Source organism: Dermacentor andersoni, chromosome 5, assembly GCF_023375885.2.
Source record: "Dermacentor andersoni chromosome 5, qqDerAnde1_hic_scaffold, whole genome shotgun sequence".
NCBI classification, from domain to species: domain Eukaryota; kingdom Metazoa; phylum Arthropoda; class Arachnida; order Ixodida; family Ixodidae; genus Dermacentor; species Dermacentor andersoni.
In genome coordinates, this window is record NC_092818.1 from 25202705 (window position 1) to 25218245 (window position 15541).

The 15541-nt window shown below is 51.1% G+C and overlaps 1 protein-coding gene across 5 annotated transcripts in view; it reads right to left on the minus strand.

Annotated features, from left to right (window-relative positions):
* The window catches only part of LOC126529972 (uncharacterized), a 142076-nt gene that overhangs the window by 74792 nt on the left and 51743 nt on the right, over window positions 1-15541 (minus strand). For all 5 annotated transcript variants that reach the window (XM_055070152.2, XM_072288155.1, XM_072288157.1 and 2 more), the window contains one exon: window positions 11281-11428. In XM_055070152.2, the coding sequence (XP_054926127.1) occupies window positions 11281-11428 (148 nt within the window). The remainder of the gene's footprint in view (window positions 1-11280; window positions 11429-15541) is intronic.

Sequence of the window (15541 nt, forward strand, 5' to 3'; positions counted from 1 at the left end):
GCAGCTGCTCTTATACTCTCGGCGTCGCGGGCCAGAAGGAAGGTCACGGGATGAGCCCACGCGACGGCGGAGCATGAGCCCACGACGGCGCGCACGGTCGAGCCGAGAGACATGGTGAGCCGAGTGTAGTGACGCATCGCCAACCCGCCAACGGACAGACCTGCTGGCTCCTCACTTGGGGAGCTCCGCTCCCCCGCTGCCGCGCTTTGACAAGCGTGGGCACACACACACACACGCACATACGAAGACACGTGGCACTGAAACACGCCTGGACACGCTTGGCGGGGAGGCGTTGCGGCGGCGTCGAACGGGCCAAAATGTCCGCCGCTTTGAACGAAGCCCCGGCGTCCGTTGCATCCGCGCCGGCATTACCGCGCGTTGTAGGCGAAACGTAACAGTGCGCATGGGCCGCTCCCACGTCGGGACAGAGAGGCCATGCCCCTCCGCCGCGTCGCGGGCCCGATGGACAGCACAGAGCTGTGCTTCAAGGTCCGAGCTGCGTAGAGCTCGGTCCCACTCTTCCTTGGTGGTCCTGGCCCCCGGCGCCAGGGGGCAACCCCAGAGCATGTGAGCAAGGCTAGCTATATCTTTACAAAAGCGACACGCATTTTGAGGGTGCGCGTCAGCAAAGATTTTGTGCAGGAAGGTAGGTGCAGGAAGGTAGGTTTGTGCCGGGCATGGGTAGGTGCCCGTCTGAAGCCGCCTGTACGTGACTTCTTGCGCTTCAATCAACCTTTGCGATTGTATTGGGGGTGATTGCACGGTGGCTTTGGCCCGGTCTTGGATCGTATTTGCAACTTTCCCGTCCTTCTTTGAACCATTTGCTCCTATGCTTCTCACGTACCAATGAAATGAAATGTTAAACGTACACGGCGGCGATACGGCGACTAATTTCTTTTTGGGAAACACCTCCAGTTGTCAAAAATCTCAGGACACCACGCTGTTCAACTATTGGAGCGCCATTATGTCACGCAACCATGTTCAACTCAGTGTATGAGAGCATTATAGAAGCTTTACCCTCACACCTGCGTGTCACTTTTGTAAATGAGAAACGCCTCTGTGCTACGCGCATGCTTCGCAGATAATGAACAGAACCATTATTGTACGGAATTTGACTCACCCTGGTACATTAGAAATGCGATGATACAATGGAATATACAAATGAGAAGATACAGCTTGATAAAGGGCAAAAAGTGTCACTGGAAACAAAGTTCACTGCACGTATACACAAAACCTCGCAACGAGATATTTAAACACACGTAAAAGTATCCAATAAATCTATGCATCTAAGCAAAAGTTACTGTGTAAAATGCGTCAAACAAGGCAAATGAACATGTTGCGCAATCACAGATGCACAGATCACAAATCCACTCGGCCAGAGAAAAACGAACGTGCACGAAAGTGGCTGCGCGGTGGTCGGGGCAACACACACACACAAAAAAAAAAACGTATGCGCTTTGGCTGGCTCTGGCAGGCTCTGGCAGCCCGCGGGCAGCGAGAACAAGAAAATTCAAGAGGCTCAATCTGTCCGCGCGAACAAAAGTCAAATTACAAAAAAATAAAAGAGAGAGAAGAAGAACGTAGTTACCTTTGCTGGCTTTAGTGTCTTGACATGAATGCTTCGGCGCACATGAAAAAAATGTTGATATTCTTTTCCGTGACACGACGGAACAAATGAACCACCACAAGGCTTTGCCTCATCGGACCTTGCTGCGTGCTTTGTCAACTTATCTGATAGTGTGTTGATTTGGCTTGCCTTGTTGTATGGTCCGATGTACGACTTTAGAAAAGTCAATGTACCTTTCGAGTGAAATGTTTATAACAACATTAAACCAGCAAAGTACCGGAATTCAAAATCTAATGCACCACTTTGGCAATGTCATTGCACCTTTTACATCAAAAGTTTAGGGCAATTTTATACCCATTAAGTTAAAGAATTGAAATGTACGCGCTCCGAATATTCCGAGGCCTCCGCGAGATGCCGCGACGAGCCCGCTCGCCACCAAAACGCCCTTGAAACTTTGTGCTTGGATGGGGCCCCTTGCGTTATGTGACACCAGGTGCATGGGCGTTGCCACGAAATCCAGCCCGAGTTCGCAATGTTCGCGCTGAAATGTCTGTCTTTTAGAGCGTGAAAAAGACATTCTGGACAAAATACAGAATGATTTCCGGCGCCGGCGGTTGTTTTGGTCAGCGGTGCATGACAGCACGAAAAAATTTCGGGGGGGGGGGGGGGGGGGCTGAAGCCCCATAAGCCGCCCCCCCTGGCTACGCCCCTGGTGTAACTGGGTGTATATATATATGTATGTGTGTCGCTAGGTATGTGCTCCTGGGGCCTTCGGGTATGTGTCGCTCTTCTATAAACTTCTTTGACATCAACTTGGGTCGTTGAGTATCGTGCCAGTGAATATGCACGGACTTCGCAATGGTGCCTCAGATGGCGCAGCGTGTCAAGAAGGAAGCGCGAGAGAGGAGAACGGATACAGTAATTATCTCATACAGCACGCGTTTCGATCGGCTTTCGTCATACTTGCATAGCCACAGTATCTGAGTTCTGCCCAATATTGTCAAGTTCATAATGACTACTAGAACCTCTGATTTAGGTAAGGAACTCGAACTTCGGCAGCAAGTTACACTCCTGTAACACGTGAAGGCGAAAGCCTGCTGTACACGTGGTAATGCGCCGTCTCGCATTGTCGCGTTGCTGCTTTCGCAGTTCTTCGGGCCGTTTTCTACGCTTAGCCGCGGCTTCGCGCTCTCGTACAGCGGGGTCAGACTCGCGCCAACGACGTTTCTCTTCGACTTCACGTTGCATCCTCTCAACAGGGGATTGAAACGTATGCAGTTCTGTGTGTTGTATGGGTGATTTCAATGAATGTGTGCACTGTTCGCTTCACTTTGCTGAGCGCTCGTAGCCTCAGCCTTACGGGGACATAAGCCATCGCATTTTGTGCTTGCTTACGGGGGTATGAGCCATTGAGGTCACGTGCTCTTTTATTGCGATAACAATTATATGGACACTGCAAGCACACTTCCGCCGTCGGCGTGGCCATCGCCGTCGCCGTGAGATTCCGTATGAAGTCCAAGGACGATAACACAGTCACCATGCGCCCAACGCTGTATGTGCGAGTGAAGGCGTACGAGGGGAGCCGACAATGGCGAGTCAATCTCGCCCGCGCGAGAGGGACGAAAGAGGGGAGGAAGCGCGCGGTCTTCCGTCATGCGCGAGGCACCCAAAGTTTCGAGGCACCAATGGAGGGGAGCGAGGGGGGCGCGGCGTTCTACTTCGGCAGCACACTCTTTAAAAATTTACACCCTTTGAGGCTCATCTTGTCCCACAACAATACTCATCATTTAGCTTGCCCGCATTTCCTTCCTTTGACGCTGCGAGCCCGGTGCTTCCAAGTCACGAAAGGCTTGCGCGTTATCACACGCATTCTCGACACAGCATTCTCGACAGGAAAGTAGCGGGCGCCGAGTTTTCAAGAAAGTAAATGCAAGCAAGGCAGATGACGGTTATTGCTGCGGGACAAATATACACCCAAAGGGTGGAACCGTTTTAGGAGTGCAACTGCGGATGTGGAGGCTGCGCGCGGTGGCCCGACCGTATCTCGACGGCGATCTGCGTTGGGGCAAAGTCTAGGTGCATGAGTTGCTCGTAGTTTGTGCGTGCTGTGTGTTCTTGGCACTCACTTTGCGTTGAAGCGATAGAAAGCACGAATGTCACTTCGCTCGCTGCTGCTGCCGTGTTTCTCACAACAGCGTTTTAAAAATTAAATGAAATTGTGGGGTTTTGCGTGCCAAAAGCACGATCTGATTGTGAGGCATGCCGTAGTGGGAGACTACGGAAACTTGAACCACATGGGTTTCTTTAAGGCGCACCTAAATTTAAGTACACGGGTGTGTTCGCATTTTGTCCCCATCGGAATGCGGTCGCCGTGGCCGGGATTCAATCCCGCGACCGCGTGCTTAGCAGCCCAACACCTTAGCCACTAAGCAAACATGCACGGCGGGTCACGCCAGCGTTTTGATAGCGAGTTTTCGCGGTCATCGAGACAGACGTGTTCATGTTTGCTTGCGCGCGCGTGGCACCATGCTTGTTAATTTAGTTAGTGTGCCTATGTTTACAAGTTTATACGGCCGATAAAACTACTATTCTTACTTCGTATAGTTGCCCAGTAAATTTCTATCGCAATTAGTGCTTCGCCTTTCAGGTAAAACTGACTTTTTTGTACCGCTCGAATAGACGCCGCGTTTCTGTACGTTGTATGCGTGATTCCGATCAATGTATGCACTGTGCGCTCCACTTTGCTGAGTGCTTGTAGTCTGCGCATTACAAGAGGGATGAGCCATTGCATTTTTTGCTTGCTTAGAGGGGGTATGAGCCATGGCTGATAATGGTAGGCTTTGTACCATTGGACAGGACGACACGTTTTCTTTTTTTTTTTTTTTTTGACGGCCATCGTGGGTGTAACCCACTTAGAGCTTTCGCCTCAAAAGTACTCAGTCCGCGTATGCGTGTTTGACACACCGCCTGCTGTTCCCAGTTTCTGCAGGAAAAAAAGGATTCACGATATAACCATTGACTGTGTTTGCCAGTTAGCGCCTTTTTGGTTGTCCTGCAATTTATATTCACTTATTTATTCGACGTTTGCGCTTTCCCATACCCGAGAAGCGCATTTATATTTCTCCGAGTTGCTTTAGTATAGCCCGATATCAGAAAGGTATATATATATATATATATTGTAAAGGGGGTTTATTCGGGTCCTAGAGAAGCAGCGACCAACGCGGCAGCAGCAGCTAGGGCGCAGCCACGCGATGGCAACGGGGCTTTTTAGCCTGCCAATCTTCGTCGTCACAATCACCCCCGGTATTGAAGAGTAGCCATCCTGGCGATCTAGGAAGAGGTGAGAGGATCGTAATATGACTTCAGTCGGTCAATGTGCACAGTCGTCCCCGACGACGCATATCGGGAGATGGTGACACGGGCTCGATCACCTAATTAGCAGGTGATGGTTGCGCAACCACGCGGTAGGGCCCGTGGTACTTCGGGAGGAGCTTGGACGAAAGGCTAGGAGTAGCAACAGGTGGTACCCAAAGCCACACGAGTGAGTCGATAGGGAAGGGGTGACGGGGTGGGCTGAGGTCATGGCGCTCTTTTTGGCGGCACTGTTGAGCAGACGTCAAAGAACGGGCCAGTTGTCGGCGTTTCTCGGCGTACTGAGCGACCGTAGAAACAGGTGAGCACTCAGCGGGGTCCGGCCGGTACGGGAGAACCGTATCAATGGTGCTGGAGGGATGGCATCCGTAAAGCAGAAAGAATGGTGAGAATCCGGTTGTGGCTTGAGAGGCAGTGTTATAGGCGTATGTGACGAATGGAAGTACAAGATCCCAGTTGGAGTGGTCAGACGCAACATACATTGACGGCATGTCACCAAGAGTTCTGTTGAATCGCTCTGTTAAGCCATTGGTTTGTGGATGATAAGCAGTAGTAGTGCGGTGAATAATTTGGCATTCAGATAGGAGTGACTGCAGGACGTCCGAGAGGAATACGCGACCCCGATCGCTCAGCAGTTGACGGGGTGCGCCATGGCGGAGAACAAAGTTGTTCAGAATGAATGAGGCGACGTCTTTTGCTGATGCGGCAGGCAAGGCGGCGGTTTCGGCATATCATTTCAAAAGATCTATGGCGACAACAATCCATCGGTTGCCGGAGCCAGTCCCGACACGATCGAGTGGCTGAGCTGGGCAGGGAAGCGGCTGGAGAGGTGCGGTGGAGAAATGCGGGACACATTTGAGGCGTTGGCAGGCAATGCAGGAGCGTACGTATTTGTGGACGAAGTTGTACATCCCTCGCCAATAATATCGTAGGCGAAGCCGTGTGTAGGTTTTCGACACTCCGCCGTGAACACACTGCGGATCAGAGTGAAGAGAGAGAGAGATAGAGAGAGAGAGAGAACAACTTTAGTGAAAATGCCTGCAGAGTCGGTTAGGCTCCCTCCAAGCAGGGAGGACAAGCTTTTACCGCGACGCGGCCACTACGTCAGTCTCGTGCATTGTGCTCCTCGAGGTCTTGGTTCCTCGCTACTTCCGCGGATCCGAGAGGGCCGCTGCTCCCTTCCTGGGGGTGCTGCCCCCCTTCTCCTCGGTTTCGCGTGGTCGCTGCCTCTCTAGAGCTGCCGAGACCTGCTGGACGGCCTTGAGTTGTGTATCTTGGTCATAACTCCTCGTTGCAGCCTCTAGCTGCGCGGGATCGTCGTCTTCTCGCTGGCTTCTCGTGGATTTATACTACAGTCCCAAAGGATGTCAGCCGCGGTGGCTCTCTCCTTAGCGCACAGTTTACACACGTCACTCGCGTACACGCTCGGACACACGTGCTTAGCTGGCACCGGGGTGAGCAGGGACCCCGTCTGTAATTGCCTGTATAACACTGCCTCCTTCCGGGTAAGCCCCGGGTGAGGTGGCGGCATAGTCTGTCTATTAAGTCTGTACCACTTCACTATTTCGTTGAAGGTGGTCATCTTGTCCTTGGCACTGCACCGCGACCAACACTCCGAGTCGGCTGTGCTTGCAGCTGCGCGGTTGGTTAGTCCTCGCGCGGCCGAGTTGGCCGTCTCGTTGTGGTTCACGTTCCCGCATTCCGACACGTCACTGCCCATGTGGGCCGGAAACCACTTGATCACCACAGCGCTTTTGCGTCCGATGTCTTCGGCCTTGCGAAGTATGCGCGCAGCCTCACTGCATACCCTACCCTTGGCGTAGTTTTTCACTGCCGTTCTAGAGTCACACAACACTGTAGTGCATCCGCGGTCGGAGACGGCCAAGGCGATGGCCACCTCCTCCGCCCGGTGAAAAGCGGAGCATAAATATTGTCGAAGGTGGCGAGGCACAACTAAGAGCTATGTGCGGCCGTCATCGTGAGAGTTGCGGTGGTACAAAAGTCCGTCGCGGATGGAGAAATGCTGCGCCTGTCGGCGTAACGCTCGAGGTGCCGAAGCTGCCGGAGTATTTGACAAAAAGTCGGATATCATGACGATCTATGGGTATTTACGTTGCTCTGAGGCCATGTCCAGGATGTCAAGCGGTGAGATATCAGGCCTGTAGGTAGAAGTACTGCTGTCGGAACTTACTGGGAAGCGCGAGAGGGCATCGGCGTCAGAGCGTCTGCGTCCAGAGCGATAGACGACACACATATCATAGTCCTGAATTCGGAGGGCCCACCGAGCGAGGCGGCCCGACGGGTCTTCGAGGTTAGACAACCAGCAAAGAGCGTGATGATCCGTCACCACGTCAAAGGGTCGACCATAGAGATATGGGCGAAATTTTTGAAGAGCCCATACGATAGCCAGGCACTCTTTTTCTGTTACTGAGTAATTGGCCTCAGTTTTTGTGAGTGTACGACTGGCATAAGCGACCACGTATTCGGCTTTAGGGTTCTGACGCTGTGCGAGCACGGCACCAAGGCCGACACCACTGGCGTTAGTGTGAAGTTCTGTAGGTGCTCTTGGATCAAAATGGCGCAAGATCGGCGTAGACGTGAGTAGGCGGCGAAGAGTCGTAAAGGCATCATCGGAGGCTTCCGACCAAGCAGAAAGTTCATTGTCGCCTTGTAGGAGTTGGTTTAGTGGTGCGATCACAGTAGCGAAATTGCGAACGAAACGTCGAAAATAGGAGCACAGGCCAATGAAGCTGCGTAATGCTTTTAAGTTAGTGGGCTTCGGGAATTCGGATACGGCGCGAAGTTTAGCGGGATCAGGAAGGATGCCTTCTTTGGAGACAACATGGCTTAATATAGTCAATTTTCGAGCTGCAAATAGGCACTTTCTTAAGTTGAGTTGGAGCCCAGCATTCCGGAGACAGGTCAAAACTTGATGTAAACGGCGAAGATGGGTCGGAAAATCAGGGGAAAAGACTACAACGTCGTCGAGGTAGCAGATACAAGTGTGCCACTTCAGGCCGCGCAGGATGCCGTCCATCATGCGTTCAAAAGTGGCGGGCGCGTTGCACAGACCGAACGGCATTACAGTGAATTCATACAAGTCGTCTGGTGTTACGAACGCAATTTTAGAACAGTCAGCGTCAGCCATGGGCACCTGCCAGTAGCCAGAGCGGAGATCTAAGGAGGAAAAAAACTCCGCACCTTGCAAACAGTCAAGGGCGTCGTCGATACGTGGCAACGGGTATACATCCTTTCGGGTAACCTTGTTAAGCCTTTGATAATCCACGCAAAATCGTATGGTACCGTCTTTTCTTTAACTAGGATGACTGGTGATGCCCAGGGACTACTAGAAGGCTGGATGACACCGCATTTCAGCATATACTCCGTAGGGACGCTGCCGAATGGGCGCATGGCTCCCAGTGTCGATGGTGTGCGAGACAGTCGTTGTGCGGCCGAGGGATGTTGCTTGGCAGTCAAAGGAAGAAGAGAAGCCTTCGAGCAAGTGAAGAAGGTCATCGCGCTGCGTCGACGTAAGGTCACTGGCAATAGCTGGCGTGAAAGAACGCGGCAGTGACTGAGGAGGCGATGCCTCGAGAGCGGCAAGATAAGTGGAGTCGTCCATCGTGTCAAATATTGAAGATGAGGCCAGGGGTCCTGCTCTGCCAAGGCTTTCACGGCGGCGTAAAGTAATTGGTTCGGCCGATGGGTTTGACACGCACATCAGAGTGGCGCCAGTTTTGAACTCGAGGACAGCGAACGGCAGTGGTAGTGAACGGCGGCGAACGAAAAGTTCAGACGGAGCGAAGAGTGCTGTTCCGGCATCTACAGAGTCACAAGAGATACTGACAAGGGCGGAAGACCAGGAAGGTATAACGGTGTCTTCAGAAACGGTGATTTTGTGACAAGGGTCCCTCTGATCAGTGATAATTCGCCCGAAAACTGAAACAGCTCGATTTCGGCGCGGGCGCAGTCAATGATCGCATGATGTGTAGAGAGAAAGTCCCAATCTAATATGACGTCGTGTGAACAAGATGGCAACACGATGAATTCTATGATATAGAGGACCTCCTGAATGACGACACGAGCGGTGCAGGCGCCGGATGGCTCGACGTGCTGCGCGTTGGCAGTTCGAAGGGACCGTCCAGAAAGCGGCGTCGTCACTTTTCCTATCTTGCGGCAAATACGGGCATCTATCGCTGAAAGTGCAGCGCCGGTGTCCACAAGTGCTCCGTCAATGCTCCTTCTATCGCGACTTCAATAACGTTTTTCGGGGAAGTGTGAGGCCTTATACATTTCGCAGACACCGCAGTTCTCGCCTCCTGAACTGCGATTTTTAGTTTTCCTGGCGCAGAGGGCTCCGCCGACGGTGCATGGGAGAAAGGGAGCGGCGGCGAGGAGAAGGTGAACGGCGGAGAATGCGGTGTCGACGGCAGGAGGTTCGAAGGTGTCAGAATAGTTGCGGCGTTGTTGGAAACGCGGCGCATATGGACGCACATTGTTTGGGACGTTCGGTGTAAGCAGGCGACAGTGACGTGCTACGCGTCCAGCACGGCCACAATAAAAACAAATCGGACGATTGTCTTCCGTGCGCCAATGATCTTGTGGTCGTGCATACTGCACCAGTGGCCGGACTGGAGCGGATACGGGCGGGCGCAAAGGCGGGCGAAGGGGACCGTAGGTCTGTGGTGCAGGCCTCGAAGCGATGGTGCAGGCCGAGAAAGCGATCCCAGCCTGCGGCTGCTCGAAAACTTCCAATGTGATGCCTACCGAGACACGGAGGGTTCGAACGGCCGATTCCAGAGCGAATTTCTGGGCATAGTGTTTGGGTACAGCTGTCGCGTCTGTGACCTACAAGGAAGCTCGGCTCGCGGCTCTGCGGAACTATATACGATCGACGGAGGAGAGCCGATACTGCCCAACGCGCCGAGGCCGCCTCCGACAAATGCCGCCACAGAGCCGAGGATCCCGAGTTTCGGGCTAGAGACAACGAACGATGCCAACTGAATGCGCGGCGCCGCCTGGAATCGGTTCCGAGTCTCCGCGTCACCGAGAACTTCCAACGCCAAGCCCGCAAATGCATGGTTGATGCGTACGGTCGCTTCCAGCGCGAATTCCTCGGCATAGACTTCCGGCATAGCTGCCGCGTCTGCGACCGGCTCTGGTTCGACTTGAATCTCTCCACGGTGAGCTCGGTGCGAAACTTTGAACAGAAGAGCTCTGCCTTGCAAGTGCTTCGCGAAGCCTTTCCCGACGCCACCGACGACGACGACGACAGTCGGACGTCGAGGACGAGGACCGGATTGACGATGATGACGACTGGTACTGAAGCACTGTACAAAATAAATTGTGATGCATGTACTGTGGCTTGTACGTGTGTGAGTTGCTGGGGCTTGTGTGACTTACCCGCCTGGCCGTGTATGACCTCGCAACAAGTTGGCGAAACTTAGCAAATCGTGGCGACACTTAGTATGAGCATAGTTAAGCATGACCTCGTAAGACTTAGCAAAACCTACGCTTGGTATGAGCCTAGTCAAGCCATGCATAACATCGCAAAACTCATCAAAACCTAGCAACACTTAGTGTGAACCTACCCGAGCCATGTATAACCTCGCAAAACTTAGCAAAACCTAGCAACACATGGCAAAAGCCGGAACTAGCACCGCATGACCCAGCCTTGCACCACTAGTGAAAACTGCCCACAATTTTTTTTTTAAAATCAAGGATGGGAAAAGCGCACACTCGATAACGGTCGTCCGAGGTCTCTTTGCTCGCAGCACAAATAGAAGAAGCATGCAAGAACAGCAAAAAAAAAAAAGAAGAAAAAGAAAAAGTCCTAACACGTCACAAATGGGAAGTCAAGTCCGTTTCTTTTATACGAAAAAGAGGAGAAGGCAATGAGCATAGTTGCGCCACTACTGAATATAGGTATTAAAACGAATATGGTGTTCAACGTATTGAAACGACACGGTGGGTTGTGAAGACGCCATATAGTTCTGTGCCCGGACGAATTTTGACTACTTACAGTTCCTTAAGCGTTAAGTTCACGTGCACTCTAAGTACCCAAGCGTATTTTTTTAAAATTTTGCCCACATCGGAATGCCATAGCCGCAACCGGGCTTCGAACCCACGACCATAGCCACTGTGCCACAGCGGCGACTTACACACTCAGAACCTCAATCATCTTAAGACCGAGAATTGTGGATGTTTCAGCTCGTTGGCTCGACATCGTGACAAATCGTACAGACGTCGTCTCCTCTTTCGTCCGTCTGTGTGCTTCTGCGCTTACGACATGTCACGACTCCTTCGGTTGCTTAGAACAAGACGGCGGCGCGACGTCTCACCGAGCGTTGGGCCCTGGTCTTCCGAAGCAGGGCTCGCTCGACGACGCGTCCGTGCCGGCCCACGATCGGTGCCCGAGCGTAGCCCGAGCGGGTCGGTGTCGGCGCGCATCCTGGCCGCAACACCACGTCTGCCCAGTCGCACGATGGGCTGCAAGGAAGACGCGAGAAACGCAGCGTGCACTGTCGGTTGAGAATATTAGGGCACGTTTACGGTGTACGGACTTTTTTTTTTTTTAGCATACACCTTCACGACCGATCTCGTCACAATGACAATGTGGGCTGAGCACCGCTGGGGCAACTTACGTATACAGAAAAGGAATAGAGATGGAATAAAATCGTAATGGCTACATTATCGTGGGCTAAAATAGCATACGCAAGCGCGCTGCTTATGGCCAAAGTCAAGACACGGTGATATCACTGTATGTATGTATGTATGTATGTATGTATGTATGTATGTATGTATGTATGTATGTATGTATGTATGTATGTATGTATGTATGTATGTATGTATGTATGTATGTATGTATGTATGTATGTATGTATGTATGTATGTATTGTAGCGTTCCTAGTTAAAGGACCCGGTAGACGTAAAGCATTGCTGTGGAACTGGCGTCCATCTCGTCTACATTTATTTCTCACTTCTTCCTTCTCTTCCTCTGTCCCCCCGGTTCCCGCGCTTCTTCATCTTCTATTCGAAGGCTCATACCGCTTCACCCTTCCAGGTTTCTTTTGCTAACCCCTCCTGGGGTAATACTTGAAAACGTTTCCAATCGAAGCAGATTCAACTGAGCCCCGTTCACCAATGTACCACACAGTCTTCAATATTCCTTTCTGAGTGGCTGTCTTTGTCACAGAGTAAGGACTCTAAAATTTGGCACTGGATTCTCTTACTCCTTTCCTAACTAGAATGAGGTCGGTGACTTGAATGTCTGGGATATCTGAGCAATGTCTCTTGTCAAAGTTTTTTTCATTCGTTTACGGTACCTCTCCTCCTGTGATTTTTGTTTCCTCTCCTCGACGATCTTGAGATTTTCTAACAGCCCCAGTTCACGGTCCGCCTGAAGAATAGGGGCATCTCCTGAAGCAGCGAACTGCGGGCTGCATCCCAAGCCACTGGTGTAGGAGCGATTGTGATGTCTTACAGCTGCTTCTAAAGAGTATTTCCATCCACCAGGGAAACTATCGTAGATCCTGTTGTATTGTTTCACATCTCGTATAGCACGCTCTGCAAACCATTCGCCGCGGGATGGTATGGCGCACAGAATTTGATTGATATATTGTGGTCTCGAGCCCATCTTGCTAGTTTTTCACTCTTGAACGCTGGACCGTTGTCACATACGATCGTCCTGGTTATCCTAAACATATCCCGTTGGAGGAGGGCGATGACACTATTCGCATCTTCTTTTCCTGCCCTTGCCACGACCATCCTATTGCACTCATCTATGGCCAGAAGAAAAGCTTGCGTTTTTCGGACTCCTTCTCGTTTCTTATTTAGCTCGGCAAAATCCAGGTGTATAACTTCAAAAGACACGTTCGAGTGGCAAGGTATTATCATGGCGTCCGTAGGCTGCTTATATTTCACTTTGTTGACTTGACAAATGTGGCATGAACGAACGTATTGATTGACGTCTTCTTTCATGTGAGGTCACGTAAATCTCTTGACTAGCTTGTTGTAGGTGCGCCAAAATCCGTCGTGTCCTCCAGATTCTGGGCTATCGTGGTACAAATAAAGCACCCTGGGAACCAGCGTTGGCGGGACTTGATAGCGACCTGCCATAAAAATTAATTGTTGAGTGCCTTTCCACAATTTTACTTCATTGATTTCTTCCGATTGTTCTTTGTTGGCCTGTATCATCAGCCTAGACAATGCATCTGCATCAGTCAAAAGGGGTCCAGGTCTGTGGGAGATGGTGAAATCAAACTGCTGCAAGTAGTTCACCCATCTGGCGATATGTCCCTTAGGTTGGGTCATATTCAAGAGATGAGCAAGAGCTTCCTTTTCAGTAGTGGTGTAGTTGACTTCAGGTGGCTTGAGGGTGTAGCTGTAGTAGGCTACTATATGTGGCTTTTCTCGGCCGGATGCTTCTGGACATTTCTGGTACAAGACTGCACCTGTACCATAATGTGAGGCATCGGTATTCAGTTCAAAGGGTAAAGTGAAATCTGGTATGCGTAGAATAGGGTCAGCAGAGATTCTGTGCACCAGATCACGGTAGACTCTCTCACATTCCTCATCCCACTCAAATGGAACTTCTTTCTGCGTTAGGCGCGTGAGGCATCTTGTTTTTATAGCAAAGTCTTTTATGAAATGTCTGAAATGTCCTGCTAATCCCAAAAACACACACAATGAATGGACGTCATATGGTTTCACCAGTTGGGATATTCTCTCGACGGACTCTTGTTTCGTGCTTTTGGTAGTCCCATCAAATACTCTTCCAAGAAACACAACTTTTCTTTGAAAGAAAGCACTTTTCTTAAAATTAACCTTGAGTTGTGCGAAGCTCAAGGCATTTAATACCTAAGAAAGGTGTTCCTGATGTTCAGCCTCTGTTTTGGAGAAGACGATAATATCGTCTATGTACACGTTACAAAAGACACCTAGGAAAGGCTTCAGGACATCGTTCATAATCTTCTGGAACCATGGTGGCGAGTTTTTCCAGCCGAAATGAAGCCGGTTATACTCGTACAGATCGAAGGGCGTGATAAAAGCAGTGTACATTTTTGTTTCTTCTGTTAGCGGGATCTGCCAGAAACCTTTGCACAAGTCAATGCGTGAAAATCTCCGGACCTGCCTCATCTATAATCGTGTCTATCTTCGGCATGGGAAATGGTATAACTTCTGTCTGGCGATTGAGAACCCTGTAATATGTGCACAGTCTGAAAGTTCCATCTTCCTTCGGCGCAATAGTTATGGGAGAAGCGAAGGGTGACACCGAAGGCCGGATTATATCGGCGTCTAGCATCTCCTGCAATTCTTTCTTCAACCATATCTTGCGTTCTCTTGACATGTTATAAGGTGATTTTCGGATGACGGTCTTGTCAGTTAGTTCCAAAGGCACCTTGTGCGACTTCATCGCTTGTGGATAGCTTCCTATGCATACCAGTTCAGGGTAGGTCGTTGCAATATCCTCCGCGCACTTGACAATTCGCAGGTTATCTTTTCTATCTTGCTGTGTCTCTTCCCTTGATAGTCCTTCCACTAAAACTGCATCGTCCCAGTATACGTTGATTTTTAGTTTCTTTATATCTGGTCTGGATAGCAGAAAGTGGCACGTCACCCCGTTATCACCAGTACTTCACTCTCTATTTGATGGCCTTGGAACTCGATGTTTACTGAGGCCCACTGATTATGCATTGTTACTTTTCCAGCGTACCCTTGCACCCGTAGCACTCTTCCACTATGCAGGTAACTTGAATCTACCAACTTGGCGTTTATTATAGACACAGAAGCACCGCTGTCAACCAAAGCCATCATATGTCTATTTTCCACTTTGACAGTGTTACGTTTCGCCTACGACGCGCGGTATAGCCGGCGCGGATGCAACGGACGCCGGGGCTTCGTTCAAAGCGGCGGACATTTTGGCCCGTTCAGCGCTGCCGCAACGCCTCCCCGCCAAGCGCGTCCAGGCATGTTTCAATGCCACGTGTCTTCGTGTGCGCGTGTGTGTGTGTGTGCATGTTGGTGCCCAAGCTTGTCAAAGCGCGGCAGCCGGGGAGAGGAGCTCCCCCAACTGTGAAGCGAGGAGGTCTGACCGGCGCCGGCCCGGCGGATGCGTCACCTTCTAGTCTCAACGTGCCCGAGCACCGCCGTCACGTGGCCTCATCCCAAGCCGTTCCTTCTTGCCCTTGACTCCGAGAGTATAAAAGCAGCTGCCCCCGGACGCCGAGAGAGGCTCCGATTTCTTCTGTCGAGTAACGTGCTCTCCCGTCTCTCCACTTCGGTCGACCTGACCGGCCGCTCTTTTGCGATGCTAGAATAAACAAGTTGTTCTGTTAGCAGTCGACTCATGCTTTGCCAGAACCTTCGGATGCTTCCAGTTGTGCTCCAGGCCGCCAGGCCAACGCTACCCTTGGGGCTTGCGACCCAGATGCAACAACAGGAATGTGAAGTAGGCTAGAGCAACTTAAATAAACAGTCTCAGTTGTGGTCATCGAGTCGGAATGATCACCCTTGTTTATTAGTTTTTTGTGGTCGGAGACTCTTGAGCGTCTGAAAGTAGGGGGACAGGGTCGTTGTCGACGTTATTCACTCGACCTCTGG